General features: G+C 36.7%; 1 protein-coding gene and 1 pseudogene across 2 annotated transcripts in view; one reads left to right on the forward strand and one right to left on the reverse strand.

Annotated features, from left to right (window-relative positions):
* Positions 1-14,661: 14,661 nt before the first annotated feature.
* The window catches only part of PLCL1 (phospholipase C like 1 (inactive)), an 83,340-nt gene continuing 78,650 nt past the window's right edge, over positions 14,662-19,351 (forward strand). Inside the window, exon 1 of one of the 2 annotated variants that reach the window (XM_044241232.1) lies at positions 14,662-17,136. In XM_044241232.1, the coding sequence (XP_044097167.1) occupies positions 14,716-17,136 (2,421 nt within the window). In that variant the 5' untranslated portion in view covers positions 14,662-14,715. The remainder of the gene's footprint in view (positions 17,137-19,351) is intronic. The other variant, XM_044241231.1, reaches the window with a different exon arrangement.
* LOC122903769 lies at positions 18,682-18,871 on the reverse strand (annotated as a pseudogene).

Genomic DNA, 19,351 nt, shown 5'->3' on the forward strand with positions numbered 1-19,351 from the left:
ACCAGAGTGGCATAACTGCCTTGTTCTTATATCTTTGATCATTTGCTCAAATATTTTCTTAAAATATATGTTCTAAAATGATCTTGCTAGATCAAAGTAGATATATTCTTAACATTTTACAACATATTGCTACACTGCCTTCCAGAAAAATTGTACACATTTATATTCAGCATAACGTTGAAAATTCCCATTATCTCACTTTCTGTAACCTTTGATAATCTGACAAGCAAAACAATAATTTTATTATTTATTTACTTAATAAAATTTTATTTATGAGATATGTTTGAAAGTTTTTTCATATAATTTTGAAGCAGTCATATAATTTTGTAAATCTATCTTTCTAAAATTGGTTTGTGAACACTTTTTGTAAATTAAGAAACATATAGCAAATATTTCCCTCCCCTTTTTTTTCTTTAATTTGGATATGGTTTTAAGTTTTAATGTGGTCAATTTTATCAGTATTTTACTGTATGATTTCTGGTCTTTATATGTTTAGTAAGAAGAGATTTTCACGACCCCAATTACACAAATACATGGTTATAGTTTTTTCTAGTACTTAACATGTTTCATTTAATCCTTAATACTTTGAAATTTTTTTGGTCTGTCAGAAAGGAGTAATCTAGTTTTGTTGTTGTTGAAATGGATAGTGAATTTCTTCAACATTAATAATTACCTTCATTATTTGAAATGCCACTTCCACCTCTACCTCTTGAAACAATCCCAGTGGGCCTTTTATAACAATTTTTTTTGTATTTGCCTACTAATTAGTGGAATTTTGCCAGTATTATCTTTTAAGTATTTTTTATGTTTTCACTTATTTGATCCTTTTTTTTTTTTACTTGAAATGAAATAAAATTCCATACAATTTTTGGACATATCTTATTAAGTTTGTTTTTGACTGGATTACAGGATCTGTTGTTAATTCGAGTAGGCGTCCCCTCGCATTCACCCACCTATGCCATTACATTTAGAAGCAGGCTGATGTATGAGAAAGCTATTAATATTTTTTTAAGATTTATTCATTTATTTTAGAGAGAGAGCACGAGTGGAAGAGGCAAAGGGAGAGGGAGAGAGAATCTCAAGCAGACTCTGTGCTGGGTGCAAGGTCTGACTTGGGGCTTAATCTCACCACCCCAAGATCTTGACCTGAGTCAAAACCAAGAGTTGGCCACTTAACCAACTGTGCCACCCAAGTGCCCCTAAGTTTTTAATATTTGTATTTTATTTTGCCATCATCACTTTTATTAGTGCTGATAATTTTTCAGTTGATCACTTTTGATTTTCTAAGTAAATAATTATATTTTCTAAAATAGTAATGATCTCTCACCTCCTTTACAATATTTTATGCTTAATTTCTTAACCTTGTCTTATTGCTTTGGCTTAAATATCCAAAATTATGTTCAAATATAGAACAAATAATGGGTTTTTTGTTTCTTTTTTGTTATAATGAGAATGCTTTGAAATTTCTTCAAGTTGGTATGCTATTTCCTCTAGGATCTCTGGAATAAGATTGGTCATGTAAAGGAAGTTTTCTTCTTTTCTCATTTTATAGAGAGATTTACTGGGAATTAATGTTGTATTTTATCAGTTGCATTTGGGGGAATTTATAGGTATAATCCTATTGTTTTTCTCTTTTAACCTATTTGTTTATTGAAGTACATTGATGGCATGCCTAATGTTGATCCATTCTTACATCCCTAGAATAAAACCTAACTTTTCAAAGACTTTATTGCTCTTTTAATACATTGCCATGCTTTACTTACATTCTTAACCGAGCTATATCTAAAATTCTGTTTTGCAGTTTTATGATTTTCGAAGTGCTTTGGCATGCCTTATTTCCTTTGATCCTTGAGATAGTACTATGATTTAGGTTAGGAATTACATTCTTTTGACAAATAAAAACAATAGATGTAGAACAATAGACACAGAACTTTTGCACAAAGTCGTTTAAGTAGGTGGAGATGGTGAGTGTAAAATCCATTAGTCCCCAATCCAATATTTTTTGGGGTGGGGGAATTTAATTATTTCAGTAATTTCTATCAAAATGTATGTATGGGGCACTTCGGGGGCTCAGTAGGCGAAGCTTCTGCCTTCTGCTCAGGTCATGATACCAGACCTGATGGGATCAAGTTTCACAATCAGCTCCCTGCCCTGTGGGGAGTCTGCTTCTCCCTCTGCGCCTCCAGCCTGCTTGTGTTCTCTCTCTCACTCTTTCTCATGCTCTTTCTTTCTCTCAAATATATTATAGAGGGCACAGCTTGCATGGAGCACTGGGTGTGGTGAAAAAATAATGAATACTGTTTTTCTGAAAATAAATAAATTGGGGAGAAAAAAAAAAAAGTCACTGATTTGAGACTTTTCTAATATTGGATGTTTAATAGTAAACATATTTCCCTTTGAGCAACATCCCCCCAAACTTTGAAATACAGTATTTTTTTCATTCAAGTCTACAAAATCTTTTAAAAAAAGTTATTTATGGATTCTGAGTTTTATTATCACAGATAAAAACTATCCTTACTTTTTACATTTTTCTAAATTAAGACAATTTTTCATTTTTACATTTTCCTAAATTAAGACAATTATTTGTTCCACTTTGACCATGATATCAGTGTTTGGGTTGGGAGAGGTAGTGGGGGCAGAGGGAGGCATTTACCCTTAGAGTCTCTGGGCTGAGAATATGCATCTATGAGATCTGTCATCTGTTTTTTGCCTATGGACAGAAGCTGGTGTTCATTTAATCAGAGTCATACAATAAGGATTAAAGTTTTAGATGATTCTAACCCATTCTGAAAGTTATGGATAAAACTTGAAACCTTTAATTAGATTCATCTTGATGTTCAGGTCAAGTTGACTATTTGAGCCAAAGCTTTTATATCTCTAAGGTCATTAATCCTGAAGAGCATATTCTATTATCACTATAAGAGAGAAAAAAACATTAAGAATGTGTTTGCACATTGCTTTGGGTCAAGGAAATTTTTATTTGTGGTTCACGGATCCACCTTATAAAAAACTTAGAGATTTCTTTTAGATATTTATTACAGAAAAATATTCAGCTGGGAAGTTTAAAGTAATATAAATGTAAGTTTTAGACTCTATGAAGACTTAATACAAGTGCAAGAAATGGTCCACTTATTAACATATACATATACTTATTAAATGGAAGATTAGACTTCTCCAAGTCCAAGAAAAATGGATTTAGTCTATAAATGAATTGTTTCTTAAGTTTGAATAGAATTGTGCTTTTATTAAATTGGCATTTAATCTCCATGTCCCAGGTCACACAAATTTATAAAATGTTTTCTAAAAATAAATTTATTGTTTTTTAAATTTTCTAGATTTTATTTAAATTTAATAGGCTTCTCAATGAGAAGCCTACATGTATCTCTTACTATATAGTACAATGGCACTGATTCCATCTCTAAGAAATATTATTAATAGCTAAGTTTTCTATATACTCTATTTGGAATTTACAAATGACATATATACTCTGAAATCTTGTCCTTACCAAATATTGCACAAAAAACTATGAATTCCTAGAAGTTGATTATTTTTCTAATTCTATTTTTGTTAAAACTTTATGCTATGAAAAAAGGCTGATTATATCTCCATTTCCATTTAATTTATTTTCATTTAATCTAATATAACTCTTTTTCTTTTTTAAAAAATTGAGATGTAATTGACATATAACAGTGTATTAGTTTTAGATATAAAACATAATGATTTGAAATATGTGTATTTGTGAAATGTTTGCTAGAATAAGTTTAGTTAATATCCATTACTACATAGAGTTGCAATTTTTTCATGTGATAAGAACTTTTAAGATAAAAAAAAGAACTTTTAAGATATACTCTTCCAGCAACTTTCAAATTCTGAATGATTTTTTTATTTTTATAAATCTGTTTTTGAAACTCAACTCTAACACCCTATGATAACAAGTGGTAGAACTCTGTAGTATTGAAATATACTTTTCACTCTTAAATATGCTTTATTCAAATTTAGATGGTTAGAGGAAATTCCAAAGTGACTAAAATCAATGTAAAAATACATTGGTGTCTCATATCTGATGGTAAATATAACCATTAAACACTGAGAAGTTAGAATGAAGGACAAACTAGTCTGTGAACTGGCTATTTAGCACCGAAAGAAAAATAGAAAATTTTTTCAGGAACATTTTTGAAATAAACTCTAGTTAAGAATGTTCCATTCCTGTTGATATTTTGATTTTTTGGATAAAGTAAATAAATATGCAGCCTGAGTTAGACCTTCAAATCTATGTGTAATTCTGAATGTATAATTATGTATGCATGATTTTTTTATTCCAACTAATTATTTTTTTTAAAGATTTTATTTATTTATTTGACAGACAAGGATCACAAGTAGGCAGAGAGGCAGGCAGAGAGAGGAGGAAGCAGGCTCCCTGCGGAGCAGAGAGCCCGATGCGGGGCTCGATCCCAGGACTCTGGGATCATGACTGAAGGCAGAGGCTTTAACCCACTGAGCCACCCAGGTGCCCCAAATTCCAACTAATTATTTATCAGTTTTTGATGGATACCTTAATAAAGCATCAATGTATATGCTTATAACTGTGAACTAATTAGGGCATTACATTTAATATCTACAATAATACACCGAAAGAGATGGATTAGATACAGGCATTAAAGGAATACGTTTCCTTATTCTTCATGACAGAGACTTTCTTTAGGGACACGACATGCTGTTTTCCACGAAGAGCACCTCCCATGAATCCTTGCACCAGAAACAACAAAGTCTACGTGGGCAGGCTGTGAGTTCAGCCAGATTCTCAGGCCCTGCTGTGTCGGGAGTCTCTTGAGAAAGGACAGAATCCTATCTCAGTCTCCAGGCCCACTTGGTTCTTGGCACCGATGACTTGTATTGTTCTTGCCTGTGAGGTGGACGTCTGTCTTAGAGGACCGGGTGGATAGCAGTGTGTCATTCCTCGGAGGTCAGTGAATAATTGTGAGGTGCCCTTTACTGGGGTCCCTTCACTCTGTTCTTATTGGCACTTCGACTGTGACAGCAATGTAACATATTCTCCTGGGACTTACAATAAGCACAACCATGTATTGCGTGCGACAGTTAGGGTTAATTGGAAAAGGTAGATTTTTACTGGAAAAAGGGGAGTATTAATGCTCCTTGTAACTGTATACAAAGGAGCGGATCGTGAAGGATACAAGCAGAGATTAGGAAGATGTACGTGAGAAACAAGGCTTTTGCCAGGAAAACAGTTGACACCATAAGGGAACATCTGTGCTTATGGACTTGAGGGGAAAGAAGTTGAGAATAGAGTCTGTCAGTCAGTGAGGTTTTGCAACAAACCACCACAGGGTTTGTGCCTAATGCTGCAAGAAAAAACAGAAATGGCCGCAGTCAATGAAACTATGGAATTAAACATCTGGAGACATGGGCTTCCAAAGCCTTTATCTATCTGGTTTCTCTGTGGCCCGGTCTCCCACCTACATGGATGTAATTTCCATACAGGTGAAAAAAAAAAATCCAAACAAGTGAAATAGTCTTTGATTTTACCTGTGACTGTTGATCTGCAATGAACAGTCAGTGATTTTTACTAGATTTTAATGGTTTTTTTCTGGAATGAACCACAAAGATGAAGCATATAGAAAAAAGTACAGGGAGAGGTAATTCTTCAACTTTACTGTTATTGAATAAACATCATATAAGTAGGTTTCCTTATAAATAACATCATATATTTTGTATATTGGATATATGAATATATGTTATTCATATACTGAATAAACATCATATAATTAGGGCTATTTCAGATCTTTAATAAATAACATTTTAAGTGTGTAAACCAGGATATAATATTCTTTAAACTGTAACACAGAGAGGATATTTTGATGTTATTTACCATTACTCTTACCGTTCTTTTGAGTCAATTTCTTCCCAGTTTTGTTAAAAATTTCAAAGCAAAATTAGTTAGTTTGAGACAAACATTATTGTCTAGATGAGGTGAAAGTAATCTTTGTCTCAAAAATGAAAATCATAGAATGTGACTCCTTAGTCTTGATTTTTCAATTCCAGATATTTTAGCAGGCATTATAAAGTCATTCATCTACTGAAAATCCAGTACTATTCTGGTTAATAAAATGCTTTGCAGTCTGACTATTAACAGTTAGAGTGACCCCCCCACCCCCTTATCCACAGGGGATATGTTCAAAGACTCCAGTGGATGCCTGAAAACTCAGATAGTACCAAACCCTATAGATAACTACATTTTTTCTTGTACATATATACCAATGATAAACTTTAGTTTATACATTAGGCACAGTAAGAGATAAGCAACAATAACTAATAATAAAACAACTGTAACAACATAGTGTAATGAAAGCTATGTGAATGTTGTCTCTTAAAGTATCTTATTGTGCTGTACTTACCCCTCTTCTTCCTGTGATGGTTATGAGATAATAAAATGCCTCTGTGATGAGATGAAGCAAGGTGAAGGATGGAGAAACGGTGACATGGCGTTAGGTTACTACTGAGGATCATTTACTTCTATACGATGCTTAACTGAAAAGCAAAACTGCAGACAAGGCGGACACCCTACGAGGGAGCGTGGCCACAGGATCTTGGTGTCACTAAGCCTGCTGATGCCATCTTCTGGGTTCCTGCAGCGAACTTTTACAAGCCACACTGGTAGTAACAAGGTCTTTCTAGCCCATCCAGGAATAACCGAGTTCTAGGTAGAGCTATATAATTTGAGATTTATTTTCCGTGACATAAAATGATACGGAGGCTCCACATGGAAGTTGTGTTTGTTTTCTTATTAAATGGCAATGCTTTTAGCATTTTTTCCCTAAGACCAGCTTTATAGATTTTGGACATTTCTTCAATGCTTAGTTTGTATCTTGTCTGTTTTTAATTATCTCAGTGAAGACCATAGTGTTAAAGATAGAATAACTATATATAATTGCTATAGTACTTCTTTTTCATAATGCCCTTATCAGCTCATGTTCCCCTTTGTGGTCTTGGTTATCCAACATTCTTAATGTTATAGAAAGCTGCTTATTTATTTATTAAATGTTTGTGGGTTTTATTTATTTTTATTTAGTAATCTTTTTTTTAAAAGATTTTATTTATTTATTTGACACACACACACAGAGATCACAAGTAGGCAGAGAGGCAGGCAGAGAGAGAGGGGGGAAGCAGGCGCCCTGCTCAGCAGAGGGCCCAATGCAGGGCGCGATCCCATGACCCTGAGATCATGACCTGAGCCGAAGGCAGAGGCTCAACCCACTGAGCCACCCAGGCACCACTATTTAGTAATCTTTACACCCAAACTCACAATTTTGAGATCAGAGTTTCATGCTCTACTGACAAGCCGACCAGGCACCCTTGTTTTTATCTATTTAGAAGCATTTGCTATACGCTTTTCTCGAATTAGCAAATTTGATGATTTTTGTCATTTTTCTACCAACTTTATCATTTATAAAACTCGTACATTAAAATAGTGATGGAGAAGAAGCATTTATTCCAGGCAACATTAGTTTTGGGATTAATGATTTTCCAGAGAACCAGTCCCTCGGACAGTGCCATAGTTAGCACTTGATCTTGGTATAAGCAGATGCTCTATTTTCAAATAGTACATGGGACATGCATAATAAGAGTCATATTTACAGAAAGCCCATGATAGAAACCATGCAGCAAAAGAGCTTGAGATAATTTTTATTGAGTCATTTCTTAATGCGTTCTGAGTAAATGATTGCAGTGAGATTTAGCACAATGGAACCTTCCTCTGCTCAACAAGTCAGCGGTACTGAGAACCTACCCTGAAATGGACTTTCTACACTCTATGCCCATGTTTGCCTATAGGATATCAGTTGTTTTCCTTTCAAATGAGAAGAGTCATGTAAGAGAAGATATTATTCTTTTTTAAGAGAAGTTGTCATTTTAGAGAATATTTGGATTGTTACTGGCTTCCTATAACTCAACTACTTTTCCATCTCTGCCACAGTGTATACATATCAGAGTAGGCTTCCTAAAGAAGATGGCTTTAGTGTATTTTATTAAATAGATCACCTTTTATAAATGAGATGCATGTTAAATACAGACATAAAACTTAATTTGGCAAGAGATAGGTGCATGCATACTGTTAGCATTGCCCCTAATTTATCCTTTAGTTGAAGTATAAGGTGTAGTAGAGAATGAATGTTTTCTTTATGGATAATAAAATAGCTATTCAGCTTCTTACCAGCGAGGCTTAGGGAGCCACCAGGGAGAGCCAATGGTACACAGAGCTTGAGTCAAGCATCTACCCCTTCTCAGCAGAGTGATTTCAGGACCTCTATCCCCACTGTACCACATAGTGACTTTAGGTGGGTCACGTGGGATTAATCATGAGTAAGTCATGTCACCTGTTGGCGACTTTATATTACATAATTTGAGTTTACTATGAGAAAGTAACTTTGGAAATTTTAACGTGGAATGAACAGAATAATTCTACAGTTGCAACCTTCCCTTACCTGAAACTTGAAGGTGACAGGTATAGTGAGGATAGTGAGGATACCACCACCTCCCCCATGTCCTTGAGTTCTGTGTGAAATGGTAGCCCTTGTGTGTGGGGTGGGCTTTCTCTAGACTGCTTCACTGCCACACATGGATGTGGATTTGGGCACTGGCACATTGGACGGGATATATTAGCTATATGTGTATATTAGGCATAATATGTACATTAGATCTAAATTTCCATTCCTTGAGCTATCACCAGTCCGAGTTAATAAAGCCCGCATTTGTGAGAATAGCCTTTTCCAGGATGATCGCTCTTGGCGTCTGCCTGTTGTTCCAGTCTCAACTGGAGTCAGTTATCCCTCACTGATGCTAGAGTCATCCTGGCCTTCTTTCCCACCAAAGAACATTTATACCTGCTCCTCCCTTTCTTTGAAACCCTTTGCTCTCACCCTCGTCACTGTCCTCACTATCCTGAAGGCGAAGTAAGACATTCTCTCCTCATGGGATGCCTGGGTGGCTCAGTAGTTTAGTTTCTGCCTTCAGCTCAGGTCATGATCCCAGGGTCCTGGGATCGAGCCCCATGTCAGGCTGCCTGCTTCTCCCTCTCCCTCTACTTGTACCCCCCATCTTGTGCACTCCTTCTGTCTCTCCTGTTTTCACTTCCTTTCAAATAAATAAAATCTTAATTAAAAAGAAAAGACCTTCTCTAATCAGAGTTACCAGCAGATATTCGAACGGCTAAATCCAGTCAGCCACCTTAGCATCTTGTTTTCTAGCACTCACTCCTTTAAGTCTGTTCTTTGGCTTCTGTGAGAGTCATGCTCCTGGTCCTCCTGTTCCTCATACTTCATATTTTAGGTCTTTTCCTCTGCCTAAACTTTTCTTTTTTTTTTTTTTTTTTTAAAGATTTTTATTTATTTGAGAGAGAGAGACAGTGAGAGAGAGCACGAGCGAGGAGAAGGTCAGAGAGCGAAGCAGACTCCCCATGGAGCTGGGAGTCTGATGCGGGACTCGATCCCGGGACTCCAGGATCACGCCCTGAGCCGAAGGCAGTCGTCCAACCAACTGAGCCACCCAGGCGTCCCTTTTTTTTTTTTTTTTTTTTAATTAAAGATTATGCCTAAACTTTTCACCTAGGTTGCCCATAGTTATCTAAAAAATTCACCATGGCCCAAAGTAAACTCTGTTTCCCACCCACTTCACCTCTCCCGGTAGTCCGTATCTCAGCGATATTTCCATTCACCTCTCACTCAAACCAAAAACCTAGGAGTCATCCTAGACCCAGTGAAGGACTTTTGATTTTACCTTCTACTCTTTTGATACTTCTCACCTCTCTCCACTCCTTTCGCTAATAATCTACCTCAGGCAATCACCATCTCTTTCCTTTAATGTGTCAGTAGTCACCGAAGGCACCATCTAGTGCACATGCAGAGGGATCTCTCTGAGATAAAAATTAGAATTTATCAGTCTCTCCAAAACTCTATGAGATGCTGGGACCCTTAGGATAGAGTAGGTATACCCATTACTGTTAGTTAAATGAATGAATGAAGCATGGGAACCCGAGGCCTCTCAATATCCAAGGTTGGGCCTCATTTGGGTTCTAGATTATATTGTCCACAATCCTTGGAAGATTTCATGCATCAACCAAATCTCTTTCCTGAATTTTGCTTGGAAGTTCATAAAACAAGAATGAAAAGTATAGTGTTATAGTGCATAGGGTGTCTGTAAGAACAAGATAGAATCCGTATGGGGAAAATAAGATTTGGGTACCTATATTTTTGCTTATCTTTTAATCATGATCTATTAAATTTTTATATGAAGACTTTCTTAAGAGAGCTCTTCAAAAACAAGCATCCCCTGCCTAATACAAAAAGAGAGAAGTGAATGCCGCTTTAGTGTATCTGCGTCTCTATAGGTGGATTTCGGCATTATGAAACAAGGATTCCTTCTAATCAATCTGACAACTGGTGTTTGGATTGGTATTCTTTAAGATTTGTAAATTGGTTCTGTTTTTAACAAAGAATCGTTCTGAAATGTTCATTTGTAAACAACTTGCAAAAAAATGACAAGAATATGCGATGATATAATTTGATGTTTAAATGAGCTCATCAGGTGAGAAGTAGCAAGACATAGATCGATGTTTCCTTTATTCTTAAATTTGCATACAATGCTTTAGTTTACTCTTTTTGTGTATGGTAAAATTTATATAACATAAGATTAGCCACTTGAACCATTTTTAAATATACAGCCCTGTGTCATCAGGTACATTCATGTTAGTGTGTTGCTTTAATATACTTTTCTCTAAAATTATTATATTGAAATAACTCAGTAGTTTTGTTATTGAGACACAAAAATGCTCACGTTGAATAAGTTGAGTTGCTTCTGCAGCTCATCAGTGTGTTACTGAAGAAAAGTGATTTTATTTGTTGTGTTTGTTAAGGAACTTGCCGCATATCCAGCCTCGTTGGGTCAGAGAACAAATGCCAATGGAAACTTATAGAAAAGTTTATTAATTTGGTTTATTTGAACATTTTTTTTAAAGATTTATTTATTTATTTATTTGACAGAGAGAGATCACAAGTAGCTAGAGAGGCAGGCAGAAGGAGGGGGAAGCAGGCTCCCCACTGAGCAGAGAGCCTGACGCGGGGCTTGATCCCAGGACCCTGAGATCATGACCTGGGCCGAAGGCAGAGGCTTAACTCACTGAGCCACCCAGGTGCCCCATATTTGAATATTTTAAAAAATAAAATAAAACATATTTGGGGTTAGCTTTTCCTGTTATGTAAGAATCTCATTTAATCATGATTGGTGTCTTAGTTCTAAAACTAGATAAATAGCAATGTTATAGAAAATAATGAAAAATTTAAAAAAAATGGCAAACAGCATTTTCCCATTTTCTCCTAGAATTCTGAAATTCTTTTCTTTTTTTTTTTTTTTTTTTTTAAGATTTTACTTTATTTGTCAGAGAGAGAGAGTGAGAGCATAAGCAAGTGTTGGGTGCGGTGGGGCAGCAGGCAGCAGCAGAGGGAGCAGCAGATTCCCTGCTGAGCAGGGGACCTTATGCGGGACTTCATCCCAGGACCCCTGGATCATGACCTGAGCTGAAGATAGACGCTTAACCAACTGAGCTCCCTTAGGATTCCAAGACTTTTCTTGATTCTGATGCTTAAATCCTTTATGTAAAGTATAATTAATTTAAGAAGACAGTAGATTCCAAATGTAAAGTCTTACCTGGAAATGTTTAAAGATGATATAGACATAATTTGGTTTATTCATTTTATTTATTTAACTTGTTTAAATGTGTTCCCTTCCCGTGAAATGATCATTCGGAAACTTGAATGTTAGGCAATAGAAAGGACTGAGTTTAATGCCTAACTAATTCTTGTACCCTGCTGGAAGACGAAGCTAAGTTTTAATTTAGGGAACAGAAGGGCCATAATGTGCTATATCCAAACTAACAAATTTTGTAAGCTGCACTAAGAGAAATTTTGGGGGTAATAAGTACCTTAGCCTCCTCCCTTCATTTCAGAGTGAGAGGATTTAGCTTTAAAATAAATGACAAGTGGGATACCTGGGTGGGTCATCGGTTAAGCACCTGCTTTTGGCTCAGGTCATGGTCCCAGTGACGTGGGATCTAGTCCCCCTGTTGACTCCTTTCTCAGCTTCTCCCTTCCTCTGCTTGTGTTCTCTCTCTTTCTGAAAAATAAATAAATAAAATCTTTAAAAAAAATAACATAAAAGGAAAATCGCCATACTTCATCATAATCTCTTTATAAAAATGACCTTATGACTATAGGAGTCAATTCAATCATCTAATGAACTGGAAGGTGACAAGAGCACACCTGACCGACAAGGAGCTCTGGTTTCTCCTGGAAAGTGCAAAAAACACCTGTCTCTCCGATATAGATAACCGCAGTGATTTTCTCCCAGTCTGCCATCAGATATTTTTTGTATTTATCAACAGGAAGCTGTACTACCAACACTTCATCTTTTTTCATTTGGGGGATGTCTCCTGTCTGTTTACCTGAACAGTTCCCCTTCTCCACCACGGAACTGCCAAGATCTGCTTGAGGGAAACACACGAGTGGGGGTGTAGGGTTTGGCGGAGGCCGTGGTGGTGATGAGGCTCAGAAGGGGATTCGGAGTTGTCCGTCTTCCCTGTCCACTCAGTACAGGTCCACCTGCCTCACCTCTCAACTTTTTGGAGCTAACGCATAGCATGACCGTTGAAAACAGACTTGGAAAAATATTGGAGTCCTAAAACTATTCCAGCATATTTTGAATAGAAATAATCTTGACAGCAGATGAGCTAATTATTTGTTCACATGTGCTTTGGCTAGCTTTTTGCTCTTCTGGGGAGGCTTGTAATAACTTCGGAGTTTGTCCTTTGTGAGATGGCAACCTAAGAGTATATCTTTTCCACTGGTTTCAAGTTTTAAGGCACTTTGGGATAAGTTTTCGCTTTTTGGGAATTGGAGGTCAACGCAAGAAATTTTGGAGCATTTTGGAGCAGGTCAGTTCTTCCCTAGGCTGGGTAGAAAACATTTATCTCTTGAAGACTTATTGTACTAGGAGAGAAAGTCTTAATTTAAGGAGATACCACCACAGGGAAGAGAAGCTTATGGCTCAAGTCAGAGGGAAGTGTTAGGACTGTGAAGGTGGGGTACCAAACATAAGAAGGCACAGCAACTACAGTCGCGCCTTTACAGCAACATTAATTTCCCACTTAAGCCTTGTTGAAACTATTAGAGGTTTTATAATTCTGTTGACAATAATCCTACTTGGAACACGATATGCTTTATATAAAAACAATTTTTTTGTGAAAGGTCTAATTAGTTTAAAAGCCTAGTCAAATGGTGGCTTTAAAAGCTGAGTCACAGTCTAATTTACTACCACAATTCACAGTTTCCCTCTTTATTTTACTTGGTAGATTAATCCCATCTCAACAGTGCCATTAGGTGCCTGCTTTCATGATGTGGAAAAATACACACATACATTCGAGATTTTTGAACATGTGGGTTGTGATGAATTTAAATGTGTTCTAATAGTTCAACTGCGTATAAACAACTGAAGAGTTATACTTGTTTTGTAACTTAAGGATGAGGAAATTGACTACTATGGGATAATTAAAAATAACAACTCTCTGGGAAAGCAAGAGCTAAGTTGTTAGATGCCAGGGCATCAAGAAACAATATTCTGTAATCTGTACAGAATTTTTTTTTTATTCTGTAAATAAATTGGGTAATTTATATCTTTGTCACTTGAAGATCAGATATATATTTGAGTTAATGAATCATCCCACCAGCATTCCATAACTAAAGCAAATTTTGTTTTCCCTTCATGGGCAAGGTTTTAGTCAATTGAATAATAAATCATCCTGCCTTTTCCTGAATCACAGGCTAGGGAGGCTCTTCATCTTCAGAGAAGCAGGATCTCAATTAAATAAGGCCTTAGAGGAGAGATTCTACCCTGTTCTTTCTATTTTTTTATCTTTTTGGTCAGGATGGCTACAGGTTTGTCAATGTTTTTTTTAAAGATTTTATTTATTTATTTGACAGAGAGAGAGAGAGAGCACAAGTAGGTAAAGAGGCAGGCTGGGGGTGGGGAGGGTGGAAGCAGGCTCCCTGCTGAGCAGAGAGCCCGCTGTGGGGCTCGATCCCAGGACCCTGAGATCATGAGCCAAACTGAAGGCAGAAGCTTAACTCTCTGAGCCACCCAGGTGCCCCTATTGCCAGTCCTTTTTGATGTAAAGCATATGAACGCAAAAAATCTTTTATTTGGATTAGTTTTAAGTTTAAAACTTAAACTGTTGCTTAGTATAAATGAAGAAAACTTTTTAAAGAAATCCAGTGTTATTTCTTTCACATATCTGCAGGAATTTGAGCTAGGGTATCAAAGTACCAACAGGTAGAGTTTCTTAGGAAATCTGCTCTAATGAACGAATGAGTGATTTGTAGTTAACTTAATAGTTGATTTTATTTCAAAGAACACGAGGCATTTGAAAAATAAGTTTTTTTCTGAACCTAATAATATCAATTTTCTCAGCGATTCTTCTTTTTCTGGAACAGTGAAAATGTGAAAATAATAATAACTGAATGGAGTCTGAGGAGTTCATAGAATGTTACTGAGTCTATTTTCTAAGGAAAATTGATTCATTATTTTCAAATTATTTTACAGGATCCTTCAAACCAAAAATGTGGTGGAAGAAAGAAAACAGTATCGTTCAGCAGTATGCCGTCGGAAAAGAAAATTAGCAGTGCGAGTGACTGCATCAGCTTCATGCAAGCTGGCTGTGAACTGAAGAAAGTCCGGCCAAATTCTCGTATTTATAACCGTTTTTTCACTCTGGACACAGACCTCCAAGCTCTTCGCTGGGAACCTTCCAAGAAAGACCTTGAGAAAGCTAAGCTCGACATTTCCGCTATAAAAGAGATCAGACTGGGGAAGAACACAGAAACATTTAGAAACAATGGCCTGGCTGACCAGATTTGTGAGGACTCTGCCTTCTCCATACTCCATGGGGAAAACTACGAGTCTCTGGACCTAGTTGCCAATTCAGCAGATGTAGCAAACATCTGGGTGTCAGGTTTACGGTACCTGGTTTCTCGAAGTAAGCAACCCCTTGACTTTATGGAGGACAACCAGAACACGCCAAGGTTTATGTGGTTGAAAACAGTGTTTGAAGCGGCAGATGTGGATGGGAATGGGATTATGTTGGAAGACACTTGTGTAGAGTTGATAAAACAACTCAACCCTACCCTGAAGGAATCCAAGATCAGGTTAAAGTTTAAAGAAATCCAGAAGAGCAAAGAAAAACTAACCACACGAGTGACAGAAGAGGAATTTTGTGAAGCTTTTTGTGAACTTTGCACCAGGCCTGAAGTATATTTCTTACTGGTCCAGATCTCTAAGAACAAAGAATATTTGGATGCCAATGATCTCATGCTCTTTTTAGAAGCTGAGCAAGGAGTCACCCATATTACTGAGGATATGTGCTTAGACATTATTCGGAGATACGAACTTTCTGAAGAGGGTCGTCAAAAAGGGTTTCTTGCAATTGATGGCTTTACCCAGTATCTGTTGTCGCCAGAATGTGACATTTTCGATCCTGAGCAAAAAAAGGTTGCCCAGGATATGACGCAGCCATTATCTCACTACTACATCAATGCTTCCCACAACACCTATCTCATAGAAGACCAGTTCAGGGGGCCGGCTGATATTAATGGGTACGTTAGAGCTTTGAAGATGGGCTGTCGAAGCATTGAACTCGATGTTAGTGATGGTTCAGACAATGAACCGATCCTCTGTAATCGAAATAATGTGACAACACACCTTTCCTTTCGAAGTGTCATAGAGGTGATAAATAAATTTGCCTTCGTTGCTTCTGAATACCCACTCATCCTCTGCTTGGGAAATCACTGCTCCCTACCACAACAGAAGGTAATGGTTCAACAGATGAAAAAGGTCTTTGGCGATAAGCTCTATACTGAGGCACCTTTGCCATCAGAAACCTACCTCCCATCACCGGAAAAATTAAAAAGAATGATTATTGTGAAAGGAAAGAAATTGCCTTCTGACCCAGATATTTTGGAAGGAGAAGTAACAGATGAAGATGAAGAAGCAGAAATGTCGCGAAGGCTGTCGGTAGATTACAATGGTGAGCAGAAACAAATCCTGCTGTGTAGGGAACTCTCTGATCTGGTGTCCATCTGCAAGTCTGTTCAGTACAGGGATTTTGAACTGTCTATGAAAAGCCAAAACTATTGGGAAATGTGTTCATTTAGTGAAACAGAGGCCAGCCGAATTGCAAATGAGTACCCAGAGGATTTTGTAAATTACAATAAGAGGTTCTTATCGAGAATCTATCCAAGTGCCATGAGGATTGATTCCAGTAACTTGAATCCACAGGACTTTTGGAATTGTGGCTGTCAGATTGTGGCAATGAATTTTCAGACTCCAGGTCCAATGATGGACCTTCACACAGGCTGGTTTCTTCAAAACGGAGGCTGTGGTTATGTTCTAAGGCCATCCATCATGCGGGATGAAGTTTCTTACTTCAGTGCGAACACAAAGGGCATCGTACCTGGGGTGTCTCCTCTTGCCCTTCATATCAAGATCATCAGTGGTCAGAATTTTCCAAAGCCCAAGGGAGCTTGTGCCAAAGGAGATGTCATAGATCCCTACGTTTGTATAGAGATACATGGAATTCCAGCAGACTGTTCAGAACAAAGAACTAAAACTGTCCAACAGAACAGTGATAACCCCATTTTTGATGAAACTTTTGAGTTTCAAGTCAACCTACCTGAGCTGGCCATGATTCGTTTTGTTGTTCTGGATGATGACTACATTGGGGATGAGTTTATAGGACAATATACAATACCGTTTGAATGTTTGCAGCCTGGATATCGGCATGTTCCCCTGCGCTCTTTTGTGGGTGACATCATGGAGCATGTAACCCTTTTCGTCCACATAGCAATAACTAACCGAAGTGGAGGAGGAAAGGCGCAGAAGCGCAGCCTGTCGGTGAGAATGGGGAAGAAAGTTCGAGAATACACCATGCTCAGGAATATCGGCCTTAAGACCATAGACGACATCTTTAAAATAGCAGTTCACCCCTTACGAGAAGCCATAGATATGAGAGAAAATATGCAGGTGGGAAAAACTCCAAGCTCTTCTTCCCTACCCCTCCTTCTTCCTACCCCTGCCTTACTGGTGAACATTGTGTTTTACTAGTGATCTGATTCCTCAAAAAATTATCAGAAAAGTTGTATAAAGCCACTACCACTGAATTAAGTGTTGGCCTGTGATAAAGCAGATATATTTTATGTATCTGATTGTGAATGAATGCTGTTGAATTCTACCTCAACTAAACCAGTTAATATAAATGCTTTATAGATCCATTAAATATCCCTGCCACAAAATCAATATGGGGTTGTGTATATGAAACAATGTGAACAAAATAAAATATAAAATATTATACGTATGCACAACATATAAAATATTATCTATATACAGACAGTACTAATTACAAGTATATATATTCAATATTTGCAGACACGAACATGAAAGGGAATTTAAAGTCCTAAAAAGAAATGCAATGCCTATTAAGTTATTTTAATTAAGTGTATGAAAACAACAAGAATAAATTACTCCCCACCAGAGCAAACACAACTAAACAAATAGTCACTACTTGAACTTGTTGAAAACTATGCAGTCTTCCCTTAGAAAAGTGGTTTAATTGAAAGAACATTGATTATGGCTTAAACTCTATCCCCTTGTGATCTTGAGCAAATTATTTCAGATCTCTGATCATCAGTTTTCTCCACATAAAGTAAGAAAAATAGTAATACATTACAGAATTATTATCAGAATTAAATGACCGTATATGTAAATTGCCTGCTCCTGGCATGTGGAAATTCATCGTTAGTTTCTTTTCCTTCATGAATGCTTATAGTCAGAAATGGTTGCCAATTTCTTTCTTGGCTACTATAGAAGATACTTATTCTAGGGTCATGTTACTGAGAAACAACCAAACCACAAGTACTAAGTTCCTGCAATGTGCAAAGAGGTGTTGGTTGGTAGCAGAGGTAGCAGTCTGAGAACACAACAAGAGAAGAACATTTTCCAATGCAGCTTCTTTACCTAACATTGTTTTTAAGTTTTTTATTTTTTTGTTTTTTTTAAATTTATTTATGAAAGACAGAGAAACAGAGAGACAGGCAGAGGTAGAGGGAGAAGGAGCCTGATGTGGGACTTTATCCCAGGACTCTGGGATCATGACTTGAGTTGAAGGCAGATGCTTAATCGACAGAGCCACCCAGAAGCCCTAGCTAACATTTAAATTGTAATTCTCACCAAAAAAAAAAAAAAAAAAAAAAAAAAAAATCCCTATTTTCAAGATAGAAAACAAGCTTGAAGAAGTTATATGATTTCCTAAATAGGAATGTTGGTCTTTAAATCCAGAATTGCCTGCCACCAAAACACATGATCATTCATGGTTTTTAGTCAGGTGATGTTGAACCTCAAACCCATAATTTGGTGAATACTTTATTTTTACATTATTTCACAGAGAAATTCCAGAATAGACTTAAAATCAATTTTAATTAGCTAAAGTAATGGAAAACAATATGGTATGTGAATCGTACATGAACACTTAGATTGTAAACATTTTATTTGAAGTGGTTGCCTTAGCCATTATTTTAAAAACAGGCTCCAAATATTAGCATTGTCTATCTGGCTTTTTCTGGCATAATACGAAACTATTATAAATCCCTGTATTAGATTACTCATACATCATTTCTTATCTTTATGTATTAGAAGTTTCAATAAGCAATAGCCACGCCTCGGATAAACCTCATTGGCTACAATACTGCCACTGTGCAAAGCTAGATGTTGATTTTATTTATTTCTATGTAATTCCTGAAATATATCCTTTACACATACTGTGTGTTTAAAATGTGTTGTAAGGAGAGTTGGTTATGATAAAGTTTTCCAGGTAATCCTGATAATTTATATCATCTCAACATAAAGTCTTTTGAGTTAAGGATTATTTGGAGCCTAATCAGTAGAAAAATGAAATACCAACATTGTTGTTAAATTCATTCGACATACAATAGGTTAGGTACTGTTCACTGTTAATAAAACATGTAATAGTTATAATTTCTATTTCAAATGAATTTTAAAAGCCTGTAAAACATGGACAAATGTAGCTCTACATGAAATTTGTTTTAGTATGTGCATCTGCCAGGTACATTTCTGACAGGATGACAAAGAAATACCATTGATGGTTAGTTGAATGCATGGCGGTGGATAATGGCAGCCTGGTACCTGGTACCTCGAGGGGGAAAAGCCCAAAGGAGACCCACTC

This window comes from Neovison vison, chromosome 3 (genome assembly GCF_020171115.1).
Source record: "Neovison vison isolate M4711 chromosome 3, ASM_NN_V1, whole genome shotgun sequence".
In the NCBI taxonomy this organism is placed as follows: domain Eukaryota; kingdom Metazoa; phylum Chordata; class Mammalia; order Carnivora; family Mustelidae; genus Neogale; species Neogale vison.